General features: G+C 38.3%; 1 protein-coding gene across 1 annotated transcript in view; it reads left to right on the forward strand.

The window, feature by feature from the left end:
• The first annotated feature begins 2,543 nt into the window (after nt 1–2,543).
• LOC128862015 (supervillin-like) overlaps nt 2,544–23,000 on the forward strand; it is a 100,528-nt gene continuing 80,071 nt past the window's right edge. The window contains exons 1-2 of the mRNA XM_054100405.1: nt 2,544–2,906; nt 10,580–10,738. Of these exons, the coding sequence (XP_053956380.1) occupies nt 10,583–10,738 (156 nt within the window). The 5' untranslated portion in view covers nt 2,544–2,906; nt 10,580–10,582. The remainder of the gene's footprint in view (nt 2,907–10,579; nt 10,739–23,000) is intronic.

Genomic DNA, 23,000 nt, shown 5'->3' on the forward strand with positions numbered 1-23,000 from the left:
GAGAGTGCAGAGAGGCTTCATTGAATGCACTGAAAATCACTTAAAACAACTTGGCTATGCTAAAAAACTCGATACTTGGGTTCCTCACGAACTGAAAGAAACGCATTAACTGCTGCGATTTGCTCAAGAAACGTAATGAAAACGATCCAGTTTTAAAACGATGCCTAGCGATGAAAAATGGGCTGTTTACAACAATATCAAGCGGAAAAGACCGTAGAGCAGGCCAGTTGAACCAACCCAAACAACATCAAAAGCTGATATTCATCAAAAGTAGGTTTTGTTATCCGTTTGGTGGGATTACAAAGGAATCCTCTACTTTGAACTCTTACCACCCAACCGAACCGATCAATTCTGATGTGTACATTGAAGAACTAACAAAATTAAACAAGGCAGTTGCAGAGAAGCGGCCCGGCCCGAATTGACAAATCGAAAAAGTATTGTATTCCATCATGCATTGTCATGGCCGCACACATCTTTGGGCACTCGGCAAAAATTATTGGAGTTTGGTTGGGATGTCTTGCCACATCCTCCATATAGTCCTGACCTCGCACCATCTGCTTAATTTTTGTTTCGATCTTTACAAAACTCCATGAATGGCAAAAATTTCGATAATGTTGATATGTGAAAACGTACCTGATTCAGTTTTTTTGCTAATAAAAACCAGAAGTTTTATGAACGTGGGATTATGTTGCTGTCTGAAAGATGCCAAAAGGTCATTGACCAAAATGGGTAATACGAGTACAGTACAGAATAAAGTTATTTAGCTCCATGAAAAAATTGTCTTTGATTTTCTAAAAAAAATCCGCAATTAGTTATGTGCCAACCCAATATAATGGTTATTGATTTTTTCTGGATGCGTCGTATAGGGGCTTCATGATGAGCCGTCGCAAATTCTCCTTGAATTCTTATGCTATGAATTGCAAAACGCTTTGTGGATTTTTTGAGCCAACCTTTACTTGCGACAAAATTTGGGTTGACAGGAGGATTCTCGTTGTTTTTAAGATGTTTGTACATTTTTAGTGCTTTTTGTTTGATGATATTGCCATTTAATGGAATTTTTTTTGACAGCAATCAACAATCCAAATGCTAAGTGCCTTTGCCATTTTTTAAATTTTCGATGCCCAGGGGCGAACTGCACGTTTTGCGGATGCCAATGATTTTGCAGCCACTGCACTTCCTATTTCTTTTTCATTTTTCTTGATAGTCCGGACTGTTGCTTCATTCAAATTAAGACTTTTTCCAATGTGAGATGGTTTTTCTCCTTTCAAAAGACGACCCAAGATCTGTTGCTTTACTTCTTAAGAAATAAATTTCCTCTTGAACGTTGTTTTTTATCTTTCTCGGACATGGCTTGGGACTGAAACTTAATGTTAAAAAGTTATTCTTTAACATACCTCGGCTCGACGCAGACTGCCGACCAGCAGCGTGAGACACTTTTGTTTTGATTTTTCAATTATTTATTGTTTTTGAATTTTGCAAAGAAATGTGTATGCACATTTTTTAATAAGCGCTGCATTCTAGTGTCCTTCTTCAACTAGTGAAAATGTAGTCAATTGCATACTAGTTTCGCCTTTATCGAAATAGCGCCAGTTGTGCACTAAAAAGCTGCCTCCCTAGTTGAGTAATTTCCAACAGGGTTTTGTATTCTTCCAACTGTGAGTTTTATACAAACACTTATCTATCACATATACACACACACACATCTCCATATAACACGTGTGCGCATGTGTGTGCCTCAATTGTGGCAAGAAAAGCCGTGTCCCTTTGGCGCTTAAACGCATTTGGCTGTCGTACAATGAATATTGCATGGTCACGATTTCCGCATTAGCGTCGTTGGTGTCTTTTTTCAACAAATCGAAGCAGTTCTTGAACTTGGGAAGACAACTGATCTAAGTTTGTTGAAGGCCTCGGGTCTCAAAGCGCAGCACAGCGCAGCGTTTTCTCTCCCTCCCTACCTTCTGCTATATCATCCGTTGTAGTCATTCTTTATACGCCTGCTGCAACTAAAAATTTCTAATGCAACAGCAGCTCAGCTACCAGTTGCAAGTGTTTATTAGTCGTCAGTCGCTGTGTGCGTCTGACGTTTTGGGGCGTAGTAGGAAGTTTTGTGATGTACATATGTATGTAGGTCTTCGGTCTCGCCGCACTGTGGCGTGTTCCAAACTAATGACTGGCTAGTTTAAAATGTGTTGCATCATTGACTCAACTCGCTTTGCAAGTTACCACCAGTCTTTCGTGATTTGCTTGAAACCGCTGAGAAAAAAAGAGAAAATGAAAAACGCTTTTAAAAAATTTGGTTGGAAAATTTCTTACCACTTTGCGTGTTAGTGGCGTCGTCACGCATATTAACTGCCACATTCGCGTGCCTTGTCTTCTCGACAATTTCACGAATTTCCCCATCACTTAATATTAATTTTCCATTTCATTTTCATGCAATTCGATTCGATTGCATATTAATTTTCTTGTTAAATCATCACTCACTGCTAATAGTTTCCGCATTTAATTTCTAATAAACCTTCCTTTTCTCTCCTCCCTGCAGCGCCAATCTCATCGCGAAAAGTAAAAGTCACTCTGCCATTGTTGCGTCAGCACCACCAACTGGCGGCTTAGCCATCGGCATTGGCCCTCAACTGCCACCAATTGGTAGCAGCGGTTTCGTCAAGTTGCGGCATGTAGACAAAGCACAAGAACAACAGCAACAACAACAACAAGAAGGAGCACCACACAACTATAGCGCTGAATTGAATCTCAGTCGCATACCAAACGCACAAAGCGCACAAAATTTAGACCAACAAGAACATCAACTCCTCCAAGTAGGCGCAGAAGAAGGTGAGGCCGCGCAAGCGCGTAATCCCACCGCTTTACCGGCATTCTTACAAGGCGGTCTCAGGCGTAGTTTGACGCAGGTGAGTGTGAATCATCAGTAATTAAATGCAGCAATAAAATACTTACACATTTACATGCAGATGCATGCATGAATCATAAATTTGCCGATCCATATCGGCAAGCTTAGAGTTTTTAAGACGCTGGTATGGAATGTAAAGGGTTGTTCAAAAGACGCGCCTAGATGTTGTTTTAAAATGAAAAAATGAAAAAATTTAGATTCTTTCAGGTTCGACTATTTTTATTCAAAATACGGCACTTGAGAGTTATATGTAGAAAATTACAGGTCTACAGCCTGAGCAGGTCTACAGGTGAAATTTTTAGCCGATTCATGAATGCCCAATTGTTGTGAATGTCGACATATCGATGTTGAAGGTTGTTCAACAACACTTTGTGTTGCAGCAGCAATACTCTCAATAGAACGTCCTGTTTCTGATCTGCCTGCCAGTCCTTTTTCTGTCCTCGACAGAACCAGTTTCTTGGAAATTTTTTTACCAACCTTTGAATTGCCGACTCATTCGAATGATTATTTCCACCAAAAAAAAAACTCGAATTTAACGTAATGTTGTTTATTTATTTATCTGGCGTGTAAAATTGTACAGGGTTGCCATATTCGACGGACGCATGTGTTTTTTGGGCCCATTCCAATCGACGAGGCCTGTCCGCAGGCAACAATCTTTGCGTGAATTGAATCTTATACGGGAATAAATGCACATCAATGCGGATAATTCGTTGTAAAGTGGATTTTGGGATGTCCTTGGCAACGTCTCAACACTGGTCCGTACAAGAGCAATATTCTCATCTGATCGCATGTCCAGTCGAAAGCCTTTCGTACAAACGTTAAATGGTGTTCTTAGAAGGCGTACTTTTCACATTATTTAATTTTTTATACGCACGTTGAGTTTTCACAATTGACTTCTTTTGTTGAATGTAAATTTCAACAATTTGGGAGCGCTCGCGTGACGTATCCTGTTCCATGGTAAAAATCTGCTTGGACTGACGCTTCCAACGCGGTATGTCATTAAGCGATCTGACGCCTCTGTCAAAAGATACAGGGTTGCTAGATGGGTCCGTCGAATATTGGCTACCCTGTACAACTGCGTACTTGAAAAATGTCAAAGATGACAAAAAAAGAGGCACCGTCTAGAAATTATTCATTACTGATATCCAGGCGCTACTTTTGAAATACCCTTTATTGGCACTAAGATGCCCCAAATAAGATTTTTTTAAGTTACCTCCTACGTTTTTTTTGTGAGCCAAAAAATTAATCACCTATAGTTTTATAATTTTTTATTTGGTAATATATTTACTCGTGGCCTGTATTTTTTAATTTTTTATTTACTATTTACCCGTGGTCCTGTGGCCATTGAATATGCATTGAAAAAAATGCACTTTTCCGTAAATTTGGTATACAATTTTCGCAGATCGATATTATTTAATCAGCTTCTGTTTAATTTTTCATCACAAACGTCTAAAAACCGATACCAAAAGCAAAAATAGAAATATTTTATAAAATAATATTTTTGCTTTTTTAATTTTAAAAATTTTTTTTTGATCAAGGCTCATTCAGTTATTGGCCATATAAACAAATTTTGTGGCAATGCGCTTTGGTGTATGAAATGAAATTGGAGACTTGGTGATACCTGATAAAGTTATGAAGAAAATAACTCTGCAACCACATTAGAAACTTGCGAACGCTCAACTCTTAAAAAATTGTCCTATAAATACTTACATATTCGATTTTGAAATTAATAAAAAAATAACGATTTTGTAAGGCGTCAATCCAGATTAGATGAGTTCCGGTCACGCGAATTGTATTAGGTGCGCAACTAAGTTCTCCCTGTTTTTTTTTTTTGATGAAAATACCACTTTATTCTGAAAAAGTGGTTACAAGTGATTCATTGAAAGTATTGCCCATCGCTGGCTACTACTTTTTCCCATCTTTTTGGTAGATCTCGTATACCGTCGCGGTAAAACTGTTCATCTTTCGAGAATATCCACGAATCAAGCCATTTTTTGATGTCTTGCAGGTATTTTGTCCCACTAGCGGTCAATGGTTTCTTTTCTTTTGTTCTAATCCATCAAATTCGCATCTGGTGAATTTGAGAGCCATTGTGTGGACGTTATGAAGTTTGGAACGTTGTTTTTTAGCCATTCTTGGTTCACTCGAGCTTTGTGAGACGGTGCCGAGTCCTGTTGAAACGTCCATGGTCTGTGACCGAAATGTTTGTTTGCTCATGGCTTCAAAGCAAACACCGGAATACTTTTCCGAAAATATTGCATTTACCTTGACGCCAGGCTCGATAAAGAGCGCTTATCGAATGGAGAGCGCCCATCTGCGGTTACAGAGGCCCAAAGCATTACCTGTGGCGGGTGCTGTGTCCTGGTGGCCAATCGATGACTAAAATTCTCATATGAGCGGTCGATCAAATAAACCCTATCGTTTTGGGAGTTTACGAATTGCTTAATTTGAAAAATTTTCTCGTCAGAAAACACAATGGTCGGAAATCGACCGCTTTCGGTCAAGCGAAGGAGCAACTCCTTCACTCTCTCAAGTCTGACTTGTTGCTGCTTTGGTGTGAGATCATGTGTCTTTTGGATCTTGTAAGGCTTGACTTTGAGATAATTTTCCAGTATGCGGCGGATGCTACAGTCAGATATTTTCAGTTCTTTTGCTATTTGGTTGGCACTTCGTCGGGAATTTCGCTCAAGTCGCACCTTTACTTTTTGAAACATTTCACGTGACGTTGCAGTCTTATGATGGCCACCTCAATGACGTTTCGCGATGCTACCAGTGTCATTGTAATGGTGTAATGGTGCGATAAACAAAAACTTTATTCACTTTCAAGTGCTCGAGCTCACGAACAATCGCTGGTTGTGATTTTCTAGTCAAATATAAGGAAAGCTCACTATTACCCTTGAAATCCATTGTTGTTGTTGTTGTTGTTGAAGTGGTTGAGTGTTTACTGAAATAATCCTAATTAGTGACCGGCAACGTTTTACTACCACCGTCCTCGTATAATGATGTTTTTTTTTTGTTTTGTTTTTTGTTGTTCTAAGTCAAATGCATGAGGTCCAAGTATAGCAGCAAATTCATTATCTCGATGTCTGAGATCTCATTAATTTGCTGCAGAAAAGGCTTACCAAAGGAGCGGAGTCTTGCCCTAGCTAGCCCTGGACATTCACATAAGTAGTGGAAAAGACTTTCCTTCGCACCTTCCGCTTGACATTTCCTGCAGATAGGATTGAGGGGTAGATTGAGTCTAGCTGCATGATGCCCTACTTTCCAATGGCCTGTAAAGATTGCAGTGATGCGTGATATAATAGGAATATGAATAAGTTCGTGCGGTTTTACAACAGATGGCGTAACTTGATTATTATTCCATCGATCCACATTTCCAAACATTCATTGGAGAGCTACTGTCGTAAGGCACAAACGTCAGTATAAGTTTTTTATTTGAAGCGTAAACAACAATATTTTTACCACACTTGAAAATGTCGAATTTCGTGCCAAATAATGTGTTTTTGCGGGGAATTCTTCTTCATTATTTTAATATGAAGAAAAAAGCAGCCGAAAGTCATCGTATCTTGGTGGAAGTTTATGGTGAGCATGCTCTATCTGAGCGAACGTGCCAGAAGTGGTTTGCACGCTTTAAAAGTGGTGATTTTGGCTTGGAAGACGAAGAACGCGAGGGTGCGCCGCCAAAGTTCATGGATACCGAATTGGAGGAATTGCTCGATCAAGATCCGGCTCAAACGCAAGAAGAGGTTGCAAAAACTTTGGGAGTTGATCAATCAACCATTTCCAAACGTTTAAAAGCCATGGGAATGATCCGAAAGGTAGGCCATTGGGTGCCGTATGAATTGAAGCCAAGAGACGTTGAACGCCGTTTTATGGCATGCGAACAACTGCTTCAACGGCACAAAAGAAAGGGTTTTTTGCATCGAATTGTGACTGGCGATGAAAAGTGGGTCCATTACGACAATCCAAAACGTCGGGCAACGTATGGATACCCTGGCCATGCTTCAACATCGACGTCGGCGCAGAATATTCATGGCCTGAAGGTTATGCTGTGTATCTGGTGGGACCAGCTGGGTGTTGTGTATTATGAGCTACTGAAACCGAATGAAACGATTACGGGGGATGTCTACCGACGACAATTGATGCGTTTGAGCCGAGCACTGCGAGAAAAACGGCCGCAATACGCCGATAGACACGACAAAGTTATTTTGCAACATGACAATGCTCGGCCACATGTTGCACAAGTGGTCAAAACATACTTAGAAACGCTCAAATGGGATGTCCTACCCCACCCGCCGTATAGTCCAAACCTTGCGCCATCCGATTACTATCTCTTCCGATCGATGCAACATGGCCTGGCTGACCAGCACTTCCGTAATTACGATGAAGTCAAAAAATGGATCGATTCGTGGATTGCGGCAAAACCGACCGAATTTTTCACAAAGGGAATCCGTGAATTGCCAGAAAGATGGGAAAAAGTAGTAGTAAGCGATGGACAATATTTTGAATATTAAATTTGTAACCATTTTACGTCAATAAAGGCCCCTATTATGAGCAACATTCGATCTTCGACTGTAGTCGAAAGTGCTGATCGAACGAATTTTCATTTGGTATTATGGTGCTCATTCGTTGAAGAATAGGACTATTGTGAATTCCGATCGCTCGACGCATTTACAATAGATAATTTTTTCTCAGCTGATACAGCAAATCAAAATAAAAGAAAAACCGATTGTGTTGAAATTCTTTGCTAACATTATTTTTAAAAGGTAAAAAAAGTATTTTTTGTGAAAATGAGTACAACGGAGTTGTGGTTCGACGATTCATCGGTCGATGAAAGATTAGTGGAACTAGCTAGATGTAGAAAACAGCTGAGGGGCGCACCCAACCCCCTTGAAATGGCTTCCACTGAGCAAGTTTAGTATTTTCAAAATGTGTTGACGTACTTAATATTACAGAAATTTCCTTACAGTTTTTTAAAGAACTTTAGATTATCTAAAGAGCCGTTTATGAACCTACTGTCCAGTACAAAAAACCAGTTGCAGCAGTGCACCCGAGCCAAGAGCTCTTCACTATTCTCCAAAAAAAGCAACACAAATTATAAATGTGTGTGCAGCTTTGCACAACATTTGCTTGTTTTATAATGTTCAACTTCCGGATGAAGAGTTATCCGATGAGACCCTCAACGATGATGCTGAAGATATTGAAGTGGAGCCAAATAACGGAGAAGCAGAAAACATAAGAAATGAAATTCTTAGAATATTATAGAAAAATCTAAAAAGTATTAAATAGAAACCTTTACGCCACAGTTTCTGTTTTATTTTTGTTATAAATTTTCTTTATTCAATTATTCGTCATTTGAAAAAAATATGTATTTCAGTTCCTCTACGTATTTCAGCCCATACCTGCCAAGGGAAAATAAAAATGTATTTCTATAAACATCACAAAAAAAACATTATTAACCTTAATCCATTTTGCTGCCGTTCTAACTGGTGGCCCCAAGCAATTCAGCTCCGTTGTAAATTCCTCCCAAAATATTAACATATATTAACATATTCCTGCATAATATTAACAAAATTAGTATATATTTATTATTTGGTTACTATAAAACAATAAATAATCGCAAACAACTTACATTTTAACAAGTTTTCCCACAATACGCTCCACAATCGAAAGCAAAATTGCATTCGACTCTAAATTCGGTATACAACGAAAATTTCGACAGGCATGCACCGCTCATAATACCAAATTGACATTCGATTTTCGATCTTCGACAACGAACGAATATCGAAGATCGAATGCAACTCATAATAGGGGCCAAAGTTTCAAATTTCGAAAAATAACCGCACGAACTTATTCATAGTCCTATTAGTTTCTTCCAATCACCTTCCCTTTGCTCCATTCGGCTCTCGGTGGAAAATGTACCGTAAAGCCTTTCTTGAAGTTTAGGTCGGAGACTGTGTAGTCTGATCTGTGTTTGAGCAGCGAGGGTTCCTGTAAGTGGATCTTACTGTGACCGTACGACCTTGTTGTCCATCGCTTGTAATGGTTTTACTTTTTTGGTTATATTAAATTTTAAAGTTTTTTTTTTAATATAGTTATGGGTTGCACCTGTATCTATGTACTAAAACATTATAATCTACTTTCCTTACTTAATTACTAAATGATTTTGTCTACCTGTCTCTACAATTGTGCTAGAGTTGTCTTCTTCGGATGTTAAGTTGTTGTTACGCATGAGTTTCGGTTCTTGGTATTGAGTGATGAACTGGCCACTGTTACCTCGTAGTCAAATTTTTATTGTTTCTATTCACGTCGTAGTAGTTGTTTTGATGCTGAGTTGGTTGCCTGAATGTTGTGTTTCCAGACGTTGTGTCCATGTGTTCTGGTTTTGGTAATTGTGATGACGGCTGGATATAGTTGTATTTCTGCTGATGCATGGGACGTCCCTGGTGATGTTGTTTCTCATAGTAGTGTTTATTGTTGGTTGGATGAATGTTCTGTTGGGCATAGCCTAGACGTAACTTTCGATGTTCGTCATCGTGCTCTATGGTACGTGCTACTGCAAATGCATGCTCTAAATCCCTTATAGGATTCCCGCATAGGGTGGAACGAGTATATGAGTTATTTATTCCATCCTTAAACACTCCTACCGCTTCTTGTGTTGCCTCATCATTCATTACTTGGGTCACTTCTTGGGTATGACCAGACACAGATACTTTTGACGTGATTAGCGTCAGGGCTCTATTCACGTTGTCATCGAATTCACTTAAATTGTGTTTACAATTACCTTGTGTGAGTCTCTTCATCTCGTCCTGCAACACATATAAAGGTCTTTGATCAGCATAGGTATAGTCCAATCTATTCCTAATTGCATCGAAATTGAATATTGTGTTATGGTTGGTCAACACATCAGCTGCTGCACCTTGTATTTTAGTATAATTGATAGAGCTTCTACGTATCTGTTGGAATTACTATGATTACTAATTCCATACACAAGTCTAGAGACATCTTCCCTCCATACGCGGTATTTGAAAATGTTGCCGTCAAATACCGGTAGTGCTTTAAAAACGTCCAGGTTGATATCGGTTGGATTGGTATAAGTTATGTTGACTGGTTCCAATCGTACTGCTGCTTGTGGAGTCATTGCTGGGTTAACTTGGATCTGATCTATCTGGGCTCTTAATGTTGCATTTTCTGCTTGGATACTCTGGAGCATTACTTGCAAATTGGCCATCTGCTGAATCATGGTGTTCACGCCGATTTGTTCCATAACGTCAATGGCGTCCAAATTTCTTCGTGTATTAAGTTTATTACGTTTCTCCAAAGATTTTCTCATCTGCTCCTTTCTATGAGAATTAGATCACTGTTTCTTTATTTTTTAAATGGAAGAAGCACGAATAGTTTTTCTATCACTAAATTTTTTATTTCTTTGTTCATTGTATTTTCACTTCTTTTCCTCGCAGCATTTATTTTTTTTTTTTACATAAGATTTTGTAATTTATTATGAAGGATTATGTACATATGTATGTCCTTGCTGCGACAAGGATGACTATTTTTTTGGTCCGCTCATTGGAGCATCAATGTAGGCAGGCACCTCAACCCAATCTAATTGAACTATTTACTTTTTAAGCTTTTTGATTTTCTAGTTGTTAACGAATTCTGTTGATTTCATTGCAGGTCATGGGTCCCGATCAGCGCACAATTGCAGTTGGCTGCAAGACGGGTTCGATCGCAGATCGGTTAGCGGCTTTACAAAAGAGCGGCGAAGACGATTGGAAGAAAAGGATATCACGACGTGACGAAGTCGATGAAATACGACGCGAAAATCTCGTCAATGTGAGTAAACAAATATTTTATCACTATCAACTCAATATTCACTATTTGATGCCTATGACGCAATATAAATATGTATGTACATATGCAAGTAAGAGACAACAATACAATAAACGAGTACGTAACTAAACAATACATTGACAGAAAAGAAAAAAATAAACGAGGAACACGAAAGTGTAAACATTTAAGTGAAATGTGGTAATGAAAGAAAAGTGCAAGTTTTTGCGGTTTGCCACGGTGTGGTGGCCAACTTTATATTATCTTATATATACAAACATACGTACATAAATATGCATGCACATATACATACATACACACTCGTATACATAGTTTTGGTGAGGTCGGTGCGTTTGAATGTTGCATGCCTCGTTAGCGCATTGTTGCCATGACGGCTAATGTGAATGCGGTAAATGCGGCAGTAAGCCACTGCAAAATACCAGAAATAGGGAGATAAATAAAAACAAAAACGAAAACAGAAACAAACCACAAATCAAAACAAATAACAACAAACAAAGGGCAGACAGTTATGTAACCGATTCGTATTGCGCATGCAATTTGTTGGTAGATCGGGCGCACTGAGTCAAGTGTGGCGGGTGGGTGAAGAGATGTGTGTGTGAGCCAACCCCTTTTGCCTCCTCCCACAGGCTTACAAGTGGCGCATGCCATGTGAAACTGTAACACTAACGACGCATTGTTGGCGCCCATGAGAAGTTGAATGCTGGTAACGGCAACTAAAAGTAACTGAGTAACAGAGACCGACCGACCGCTGCAATAAAAGCAGCAGTCAAAGAAAAAACTTTAAAACCAGCTACTTTTTTATTGTTGTGCTGGCTTGTGCGCAGTAGCAGTGACAACTCATATCATATACATGTGCACTCATACTCGTATATATGTATGTGTGCGTGTGTATGTTAGCAGCTATGTCGGGCGTGCGATGGCGCGTGCGCATATTTATGCATCACAAACCACTATTGCTAGCTTTGTGATTTTGATTGCTATTATTTTTCTTTCTTTTTCAAGCTTACTTTTTAAACATTTGCTCTAATTACTTACACCCGTGTGCACAATAATAGCAAAGTGGCATATTGCAAAGTTTTGACTGTTTGAAATTGAAATTAAATTTGAAATTTGGAAAAGTCTAGCCAAGAAGCAGTGAGAGATTTGGTAACTCCTAAAACACGCAGGCTAAAAAGTCCATTGCATTCAAAGCTATGGAAAATAAAAAGGTAGAGTAGGCCAAGGAGGAAAGAAGAGAAGTACGGTAGATACCTATGAAATGAGACTGGCGACACATTTTTCCCATCTCTCAGGCAATTTGTGGATGCCGTGCCAAAAAAATTGGCCGTCTTTGGCCGCAAACCAATCATCGAGCCATTTTTTGGCTTCTTCGTCAGAATTGAAGCGCTGCTCGCAAAGTGCGTGGCCCATCGATGCAAACAAATGATAATCGGAAGGCTCCAAATCTGGTAAGTAAGCCGCATGCACTAGAGGTTCCCAACCGTACGTCTCCACCAATTCCCGGGACACTCTGGTACGCTGTCATCAAGAAAAATTACTTTGTGACGCCGATCGGCATATTCTGGGCGTTTCCGGTGTATAGCGCTGTTTAAATCGGCCAATTGTCGTTGGTAGCGTGCTGCACCGTCAACTGTTTCACTTGGTTTTAATAGCTCGTACTAAATCATACCACGCTGATCCCAGAAAACATACAGCATTGCCTTGCGGCTGAAGCGATTTGGTTTGGCCGTTGTTTTTGGCTTATGGCCGGGCGGACTATATGATCGTTTACGCTTGGGATTGGAGAAATACACCCATTTTTCATCACCCGTAACGATTCGTTGCAAAAAGGGCTTCCTTTTGAACTGGGAGAGCAGCATTTCACAAGTGGTTTTTCGGTTCTCTTTTTGCCTTTCAGTCAGTTCATGCGGCACCCATCTTCCGACCTTTCAAATCATGTCCATGTCTTTCAAACATTTGGAAATGGTTTTTTGGGTTACTCCCAACTGCTCTGCCATCATTTCTTGCGTTTGATCATCATCTTCATCCAACGATGCTTGCAATTCGGCGTCCTCAAACTTTTTCGGTGGCCGGCCACGGTCCTCGTTTTCCACGCTAAAATCACCACTTCGGAATTTTTCAAACCACCTGAAGCACTGTGCTCTATTTAGAGCATGTCCACCATAAGCTTCTATAAGCATTTGATGAGCTTGAGAAGCGTTTTTCTTCTTTTCTTTCTTCTGAAAGTCTCATTTCATAGGTATCTATCTAGGATTGAGTAGAGACATAGAGGTAGCTAGAGACCTGTGAAAATTTTCCAGATTCTTTGGTAAATTTGAAAATATTCTTCAGTTTAAGAGAACGAATATAACTCATTATCATGGCATCGGAAGCCAAAATTCATAGCCTTGCTGTAACCAACGCTAGGGCACAAAAGACCATGAGGTCGAAGTGCAAACCTCATAAACGAATCTATCTATCTAACCAAGGTTGAACACTCGCAGAGAAAATGTTCAGCGCTATCCGCCTCCTCTAAGCGAGACAGGCAAATCGGGTCCTCAATGACGCCAATGGTGGTCATATGCTAACCCCATGGGTTGTGTTCTGTAATTATACCGACCACTGATCATCAACCGAAGGTCTTTTCTACCAAGTTTTAGAAGAAAGTTCGACAGTTTTCTGTTCGGTCTTGTCCCACAACGCGCTTTGCAGCTCAGCAGCCTTCTAGACTGGAACGTCGCTCTTTATGGTATGTAAATTGCATACATAATCGCTGATTCAATTCATGATTTCTGTACAACTGATTCTGATTATTAGCTCTGGCCCTTGTTGGGGAACCGCTGATACACGGTTGCCCAATTCATCGGCGATTTCATTCCTTTGCAGTGCCCTGGAACCCATATAAATACGAACTTATTCTGTCTTGCAACATAATTAAGTTTCTTCTTACATTCTTTATTGATCTTTGACGTTTGCTTTGCGTTCGCCAGAGCCTTTAGCGCAGCCTGACTGTCACTAAAGACTCCAATCTGTTTCGCGCTCCAGCTACTCCTAATTATCCATTCTGCTACTTTCAGCATGGCAAAAATGCTCTTTTGGGAAACAGTTGCCATTCCTCCCACAGCGTCATGTTGCTTATTACTTTCGTTTAAGTACCATTCGGCTCCAGAACCTATTTCATTCTTGGACCCATCGGTAAAGAAAATATCTCCTCTTTGTATGCACGCTGGATTACTCCATTGCAGGACATAAAATTTCCTTCTAAAATAAAAACTATGATTGGAAAGTCGTTCTTAGGTGCTTCTGTGTCTCCTGAAGACTCCGACTTCATACCGAAACTCGGTCTTCGACCACATTTATCGAGCCGACATTTTGCTTTTAATGCTTCCAGTTGTATCTTAAGATCAAGCATAGCATTTAGGGCATCGCCGTAGGTTGTGCTCATGGCACCCGTAATCCATAAAAAATCGATTCTTTGAAAATTCTGAATGTAACCCCTTAGAGTGGCTCAAAAATCACGTTGATTTTTAACAATTTTTTTATATTTTTTTTGCAACGGTCCTGTGCATTTTCTCCATATGAAAAAATGTCGAACATTCGCTGGAATGGAATTCGGAAAAAAGCGATTGGGTTACAGAACTACATACGCAATTTTTTTTTTCTAAAAACTAAAATAAAAAGGTTTAAAATTTATTTTTTTTTAAATTTTGGTTTTTAATCTGGTTTTTTTAAATTTTTTTTTATTCATTTAGGTTTTATTCTAAATAAAATATATTTTTGTCATAGAAATTTAAAAAGTTATTAAAAAATAAATAATGATTCAAAACTTTGTAATATGTGGCGCTGCTATTATTGTACACACAGGTGTACGCATTCAACGTTTTGCTGAAAGCAAAAGTGTCTCCCAAATCGTCAGACTGTAACGACTGCGAGTGTGCATTCTGAATTCGTATTAGCTCACTTTTCTTGCTTAATATTTTTTTGTTACCCCACTTCGAGTTTTCTTAGCGCAAAGGTAAATAAAAGTCAGCTTACATTTCTATTTGATTAAGCCTTCATACGCTTTATATGGCAGTCAAGGCGGATATATTTTTAAAACAAGCGACAGAAGAAGCCGTAGGCGCTGTTAGCTTAAAGAGGAAGCGACACTGTGCCAATAGACGCGCGTCTCTGTCACAGAAGCTCGGTCAAATATCTAAAAAAGATGTAAGCGCCAATTTATATACAGTGCCTCACAAAAGTATTCGGAAATCTAAATTTCCTACGCTTTTCCTCGAAAAAAAAAAAAAAATTATATGAAGGAAATGACTGAATTAGTTTTTGAGCGATAAATAAAAAGTAAATGGAGTTTCTGATATTTTATAATCGAGAAAAAATATTTCCGAATACTTTTGTGGGGCACTGTATATATATTGGAAGATTTATAATTTTTGAAAATGGCGTCGTTCACATACTTTTTAAATTAATGTATTATTTACTTACGCTTTTGCTTAAAAAAAAAAAAAAAAAATATTTTTTTTTTAATGAAGGAAATGACTGAATTAGTTTTTGAGTGACAAATAAAAAGTAAATGGAGTTTCTGATATTTTATAATCGAGAAAAAATATTTCCGAATACTTTCGTGAGACACTGTATATGTATCGGAAGGTTTATAAAATAATTTTTGCAAATGGCGACGCAAGTCAGTCATATTTTACACTTCTGGGCTAGACGGGTGCAGGCAAGCAATGAAGCGCGTAAAGATTAAAAAATAAAGATTTCCATCACTCAAAATCATTCTTTTTATTTAAAAAAATTAAATTTTAACAATTTAAATTTAAATAAAACAAAACATAATAAATAAAATTAGATTAAAAAAATTTACTTTTAAATAAAACAAAAAATTATAAATAAAATTAAATTGAAAATATAAAAATTAAATATAAAAAAAATAATAAATAAAAAAATTAAATTTAAAAAATTTAAATTTAAATTAAAAAGTTAATAAATAAAAAATGTATTTAAAAACAAAATTGGATGCTTAATTTAGCGCCACCTCGGTACATTGGTGTTAAAATATGGTAAACTTTTATTTTATTGTCATGATTCCGTGCTTTGATAGTAGCAAAGGAAGAAGGAAATTTTCAACGCCTCAGTCAACAATGCCACCATTTCGGCACCCACTAAGCAAGTGGCGTCTTCAAATAACTTTTTTTTTTAAATTAAAAATTTTCGAATCGTTTACTGGGATTTGCCGTCAAATGTTGCTGGCGAAATTTTCACAGAACGCAATGCAACGCTTTATTAATTTTATTCTCCACATCCACCACACAGTGGTGGCCTATGCTGAAACATGCGTTGCTAAACGTCTCTCTACGCAGTGTTTGCTGCACTGAGGCATGGCTCTAATATATGTTGCATACTTTCAGGCATTACGATTCACAGTGTTGTGCACATAAATCAGACTAGGCTACACCAGACATTTCGTGCCTACTATAATTTTTGTTTCAGATGTTCGTGCGGTTTTAAGGGGGAACACCACTGTGAACGCGTGAAAATTAAAAAAAAAAAAACAAACCAGGTACGTTTCGAAGTTTGTTTTTGCTCATAATTTTAAAAATTAAAGTAAATAATCGGCGCGTACACTTTTCCCCATTTGTGGCGTTCGTCTTAATGTTTTTCCACAAATGGAGGGCCTACAGTTGTTTTTTTATGAGGAGCTTCTTCATGGCAAAAATACACTCGAAGGTTTGCCTTTGCCTGCCGAGGGACGAACGACCGCTATTAGAAAGAACTTTTTCTGCATTACGGTCTTTCACCGAGCTTCGAACCTGCATTCTCCGAATAATAATAATATCATAGAATAAAATAGGGGTGATCAAAATCTTAAGTGGTTTTTTTTAAGTTCATTACACCTCAACTCACTTTGAAACTAAAAGAATTAATTAAAAATAAAATAATAATAATTATTCTCCTAAAAGAAGTATAAACCTGCTGCACATCCAGCCCGATTTCTCTCGTTTTTTTGTAAGTTATGAACTCATTTTTTCACCACTCCACACTTAAAAAAACATATTCAATAGATGTTTGTCGTATTAGTCGTAAGTTCTTAATTTATCAATGTGAATGACTACAAATCCGCACTGACCAGCTCATAGGCGACCTCGTTTCCTATGATGTTTCGCTGACTTGCAACGTAGTTGAATACCGAACAAAAAATAAAAGCCCAATGCTCTAGACACATGGCTTGAAGCTCTCTAGACGAGGAATAGGAAGCGACAATCTCGCACCTTCTGTGCCATTGTCCTGCTCCATCCAGACGTAAGTTTACCATTTTAGGTAGACAATTTTTTAATGAATTGGAAGATCTCAGTTCTGCGGAAATCAGGGATCTTCTAAAATTTTTGAGATGTACACACTGGTTTTAGGAGAGATAAGGACAAGTTCCCCACGCGGCATCACAATGGGCTATGAGCCTGAGTGCGTGCCACAGGGCAACCGCTTCAACATAATCTAACCTAAATACCGAGCAAAGATTTGCTTTGGTTAACCAGTCCCGCTTTAGTTATGAAAGAAGCCAGAGCCAAAATAGTACTACTCTCAAAAAAATAGGCAACGCGTTGTACTTGAGGTTTCCCTAATTTACTACGCGCCAAAAAAGTAACAGCCTTTGGCGAAGCCTAGAAATGCTTCAAAATCAGGCAGATGGAGGGATATTCGTGCCACAAAGTAGGGAGTTTGAACTTTGGTGACGTACTGATTTTCGAATTAATCTCCAATAGTGAACAAATTTTACGAGTTTAATTATTGATGAATTTTATTGATTTTTTTTTTTTTGTATTTAATGCGATTTTTAATGCATGTCCGCGATTTGTCAATGAATTTGGACTTTCTAGAACTAAACGGTTTCCTATGAAATGGAGGAAAAGGTAACCTTAGCAGCTTTTGCTATTTTAGTTTGCAAAGTTTGCAGTTAGCAGTTTGCAGTTAGTTCAGTTCTAATGTATGTTGGATATGTATGGTTTTTTTTAGAAGAGTAAATTCTATTTTCATAAGAAACTATTCAAATGAAATAAGTTTCTGTGTGTGCTGTATGTAAACTTTAGTCTTTGCTTAAGTTCAAATGGTTCAAATGCTTGAGAAGGGAATGGTCTTAATTCTCATTTTTTTTTATCAGTGAATAGTGCTTGGAGTATGCAGTTAAGACAACAATAAAAATACGAATTATCTGTTTTTTCATTTCTACCTTCCTTTTTTTTATAAATTCCTACCTTCCACCTTTACCAAAACATACTTGAAATCCAAATATTACGACGTAAATTCACTTTCAAAAACAACATCGCTGAATTTAGAAATGTTCACTGCTCGTTCACTCATATCAATCAAACGCTTTCATTTTCATCAGCTATAGTGAAATGACCAGCAAGTGACAATTCGCTGGGCAATACTAAGCCAAGCAACTACAACCGTGCCGCATTTGGTAGCACCAACTTCGGCGGCAAACGAATCGTATGTGTGTAAAATAGTAATGAGCCATAGGCCAGTGACGATCATGCAGCTATAAAAAATAAATAAATGTAAAATAATATCACGACATATTTTTGGGGTATGTGAACTCATAAATAGTGTAATGAAATTATTACAAAAATTTTTTTTTGGGCATTTAAATGTACCTTACATCTTGGGACCCCTGCTAAATATATTTTATAGCTATAGGAAATAGGAAAGTTTTTGGTAACTGAAAAATATATCTCAGTCAAGAACATGGAATCGTTGAGCCTACAGCTCCCATTTGCCCAGCTATGCAGGCATGATTTCAGTAAGGCTGTTGAATTGGAGAAGAAATTCAGTATTGAAGTGGACGATAAAGCAAGCAGGAGTTCCCCTGCTCTGACAACATACTAAACATGTTACCAACTACGACCAAATACTGCCATCAGATTGAAAGAGATTTGAGAAGAGAGAAGGTTGCTAGAATGTTTGGCCACAGTGCAATTCTTCAAAGTCGAAGGCTAAACGGTGGTCCATCAGACTACATTACCGCTACCCTGGACTTCAGACTAGAGTGGAAAGTAATGTTTCCTACGCGAAAGGAGTGGGAGTTCAATTTAGTAGTCAAGGAAGATACCACCGCACTTTGCACCGATGAATCCAAGAAGATGGATTACGGCGTCGGCGCGACTGTATATTCGAAAGACCTCGAAACTTTCAAGTCCCTTCGACTAGGGAATTGGAATAGTATCTTTCAAGCACAGGTTCTCGGAATAAGAGAAGCATGCAGAATAATCAGAAATCATCCAAAACAACTATCAGAAGCACTTAATTTTTAGGGTAGTCAAGCAGCCATCTTAGCTATAAAGTCACCAACAACCAATTCAAAAATCGTCAGACAGCGCACAAAAAAAAAATTAAATGCCTTAGCACGCAGGATAGACAACACTCTCATCTGGGTACCTGGCCATAGGAACATAGAGGGATATGAGAAAGCTGATGAGCTGGCAATACAGGGGGCTTCCTCTAGAGCATCCGAAGTGATAAGTGCGCGCTGCCCCCAAAGAGTCTACAAAAGGGCGATTTTCTTGCAATTCCAGAAGCAGGCTGCTGACAGATGGACCAACACCGATAACTGCAAAATAGCGAAAGGAAACGTAGCCAGGTTAAAACAAGTCCCGAACTGTGCGGGTTGCTAAGATAGCCAAGAACAGACATCTTCAGAATTAAGTCAACAATCAACGGTCACTGGCCGTTTGGAGAGCATTCGAGGAAGATGGGGTGACCGCATAACGATAGATATAATTGTAGAAGTTGCACTCTAGAGAGACATTCTTCCCCCTTCTGTGTAAGTGCGCAAGTTTGGTTGCTCTACGACATAGACTCAATGGGACAATTCTCAATGAGCAACTTGGTAGAAATTGCGGGTAAGAAAATATATGGCATAGGCAGATTTATAGTCAAATCAAGATGGGGCTCTACTAAATAAAGGCTAGTGGTTCTGCTAGTGGTGTACCAAAGTGGCAGTGAGTCTGGGATGAGTCACTCAGATAGCACCTCTAGCAACCAATCATCCTGCTCTCGAAAGGAAACTCCGAAAGGAGTGTAGCCTATGATGGTATATATGGCTCGGAGATCCCCGAAAGACATGTGTGCTGGAATATATGACCCCAAAACAATGCTGGCTGTGCCGATGGATAGTTTTTCCTGCAGTTTTCAAGCGGAAGTCAATGTGCAAAGATAAACTTAGATACGAATTTCCGTAATGTACGAATTGGCCCCCTGGGCGATAGTCAAACGTCACTCGAGGCAAACTCAATTGTCATACTTTGAGGTTAAGTCCGCATTAGTGATTGAGTGCTTGGAGAAATTGAATTGAATTGAATTTGCTGGAATGCACAATCGCATCCGACTCATATGAGTCTCAGGCTATAAAGATATAACTAAGAACGAAGTAGCGGATGCATAGGCGGCTTCGTCATTAACTCGGCCCGAGTTTTCCTTACCACGGGATAACACATCATCAAAGAGGAGCTTAGAAGCGAAGAGCTAAGGCTTAGATACCTGAACTGGCACTAAATTATGGGGCTACGTCAGGCGAAATCCATATTGGAGGGGTATAATCAGACAACTTATAATCCTTCCTAAGAACACTGCAGATCGCCTGGCCATCTGTATAAAAGTGAGACATGGCCCACTGACTCCTGTCGTTTTTGCAATCAGTGCAGTACACCTCCTTCTCGAATGTGATGCTATAGCGCAAAACAGGATAAGATATCGCGGCTGGATGTGGCTGGATGAAAAAGGGCACATACGCTCAGCCCAACCCAGTTCTTCTTCTTAATTGGCGCTATAACCGCTTACGCGATTTTGGCCGAGTTTAACAAAGCGCTCCAGTCGTTTCTTTCTCGTGCTAACCGGCGTCAGTTGGGCACACCAAGTGAAGCCAAGTCCTTCTCCACCTGATCTTTCCAACGCAGAGGAGGCCTTCCTCTTCCTCTGCTACCACCAGCTGGTACCGCATCGAATACTTTCAAAGCCGGAGCGTTTGTATCCAACCCAGTTCTAGCTTAGGTTTATTCAGAGAACTGGGTTCGGTTGAGGTACTGTGATAAATAGATCCATATTTTATAGCCGTTTAAAGGTTATGAAATACAACAATACGACACTGAGGACACCCTGGTGAATACTACAAATGTTTCAGAGGCACCCATTACTGTATAACTCGTTTAAAAACTGTTTCTAAAGAAATTCGCCTTGTAACACTTAGAGAGCACCAAGAATTGTATGCGGTAGTTCCGAAATGTTTGTGGAATTCCTTGAATCCTTTTGCTGCTTTGCATTGTTAAAAAAAACCCCAATAAATATCTTTAAGTAGTTTTTGCGGATGGAGGCGCAAGCAATTGGGTTCTATGAGCCGAAAAAGTCGATGCGCCACATTTATTTCTCCCTCCCGGACTGTAGAACATAATAATAGTCAAGCATTTTGACTTATGGGTAAGTCTTGGCGTTGTATTCGGGCCTTCCTTTTAACTTTTTGTGAGCCAACACAGGAAATTAAAATTTTTTATTATATAGAGGAAGACTTGAAGTACAAAACACCTTCCATTGATAATTAATCTAATAATGTATTTGGGATCGAAATTTTTGTTCGGACGTTTTTCAAAATGAAAAACAAACAAAAAAATGTAAGGTGATCAGCGAGCTCAACTTATTTTTGCGAATGTTGAATAATGACAGGAAAAAAATTTTAAGAGTAATTTGAAAAGGGCAGAAAGAAGATTAAAAAAAAAATTAAGACAAAAAAAAAAGAAAAACAAAATAAAAATAAAAAGAAAAATGAGTAATTTGAAAAGGGAAGAAAGAAGATTAAAAAAGTTATTATAAAGAAGGATTAAAGGTTAAATTAGGTTTGTAAATATAAAAAAAAAATTAAAACACAAAAGAAAAATAAAAAAAAATAAAAAACAAAAATAAATTAAAATATTAAACAACAAAAATATAAAAAAATTCAAAAAAACAAAGAAAATAAAAATTAAGAATTTAAAAAATAAACAAGCAACAACAAAAAAATAAAAATAAGAAAATAAAAATTAATATTATCTGACTCCTTCAAATTCGCTGAGTGCCTATTAACGCTAGCCTGCATGTTGGCCACACCTTTGAATTCGGTGCATAACTGCGGTTTGTTTACGGAAAAACTGTTATTGTGTTGGTAATATACGAAAAAAGTCAACGCAGCAGCTTTCACCCATTTTACTTCGTTGGCAATTGAACACTGATTGATTGGAAGGGTGTGTGAATACATGTGAAATCAGCGAACCGAATTACGTTGCCGAAACCCGATGACGTGGTAGCCGAAGTTAAAAAATAAATAAATAATTGGCACTTCCATCCTTTTTGGATATTAGGCCGAGCTCCTCCTCCTCCTACTTGTGGTGTGCGTCTTGACGTTATTCTACAAGTTTTAAGCCGACTTCGAACAGTAGATATTTTTTATGAGGACCTTTTTCATGGCAGAAATACACTCAAAGATTTGCCATTGCCTGCCGAGAGGCGACCGCTATAAAACATTTTTTTTATAACTTTTTGTATACTTCCGAATGGTAGTCACGCAGCCGCAGATACTTTCACAATTTTGCTTGGGATGGCCAAACCTGGTAAACTATCATTATTGAATCTCACACACACAGAATTTCTGTCAAAACCACTGAGAACGGAATCTCGGTACGAGATGGGCGCCATCTTTGAATTCTGCATATCGAGGATTTTTCAGTGCCTGACAAGTATAATTTCTCCCAAAATTTATCAATTACCGATTTAAGTTAAGTTTATTTTGTAATATTTATTACATATATTTTCAAGTACTGATTCTAATTTAAACTATTTAATTTTTGGTACATTTCATACATCATTTGATAGAATCTAAATTACCTTTCTTTTTAATATTTTTTTTAAATTTTATTTATCGCGAAAAAGAATCGGCTCATCACAGTTTACTGAACTCTGAAATGTACCGTTCTTCTTTATACACACATACACGCATACATACTTATATATATAGATATTATATGTTTTTTATTATTCGCATTTTGTTTCTGCTTTAGGTTCGCCTCACTTCTTTATAAATGTTTCTTTCTGCCATGAATAACTGTCATGCGTTATCGTTTTTCTTTTTGGCGCTCTCAAAGCATCATTTTGCGTTCGTCGCGTGCTACTTATTCGCGTAATAAAACACTAACAAGCTCCAAAAATCTCGGTAACGAATGGAGGCTAAAGTAAAAAGTTTGTGAATCGT

This window comes from Anastrepha ludens, chromosome 4, assembly GCF_028408465.1.
Source record: "Anastrepha ludens isolate Willacy chromosome 4, idAnaLude1.1, whole genome shotgun sequence".
NCBI lineage: Eukaryota > Metazoa > Arthropoda > Insecta > Diptera > Tephritidae > Anastrepha > Anastrepha ludens.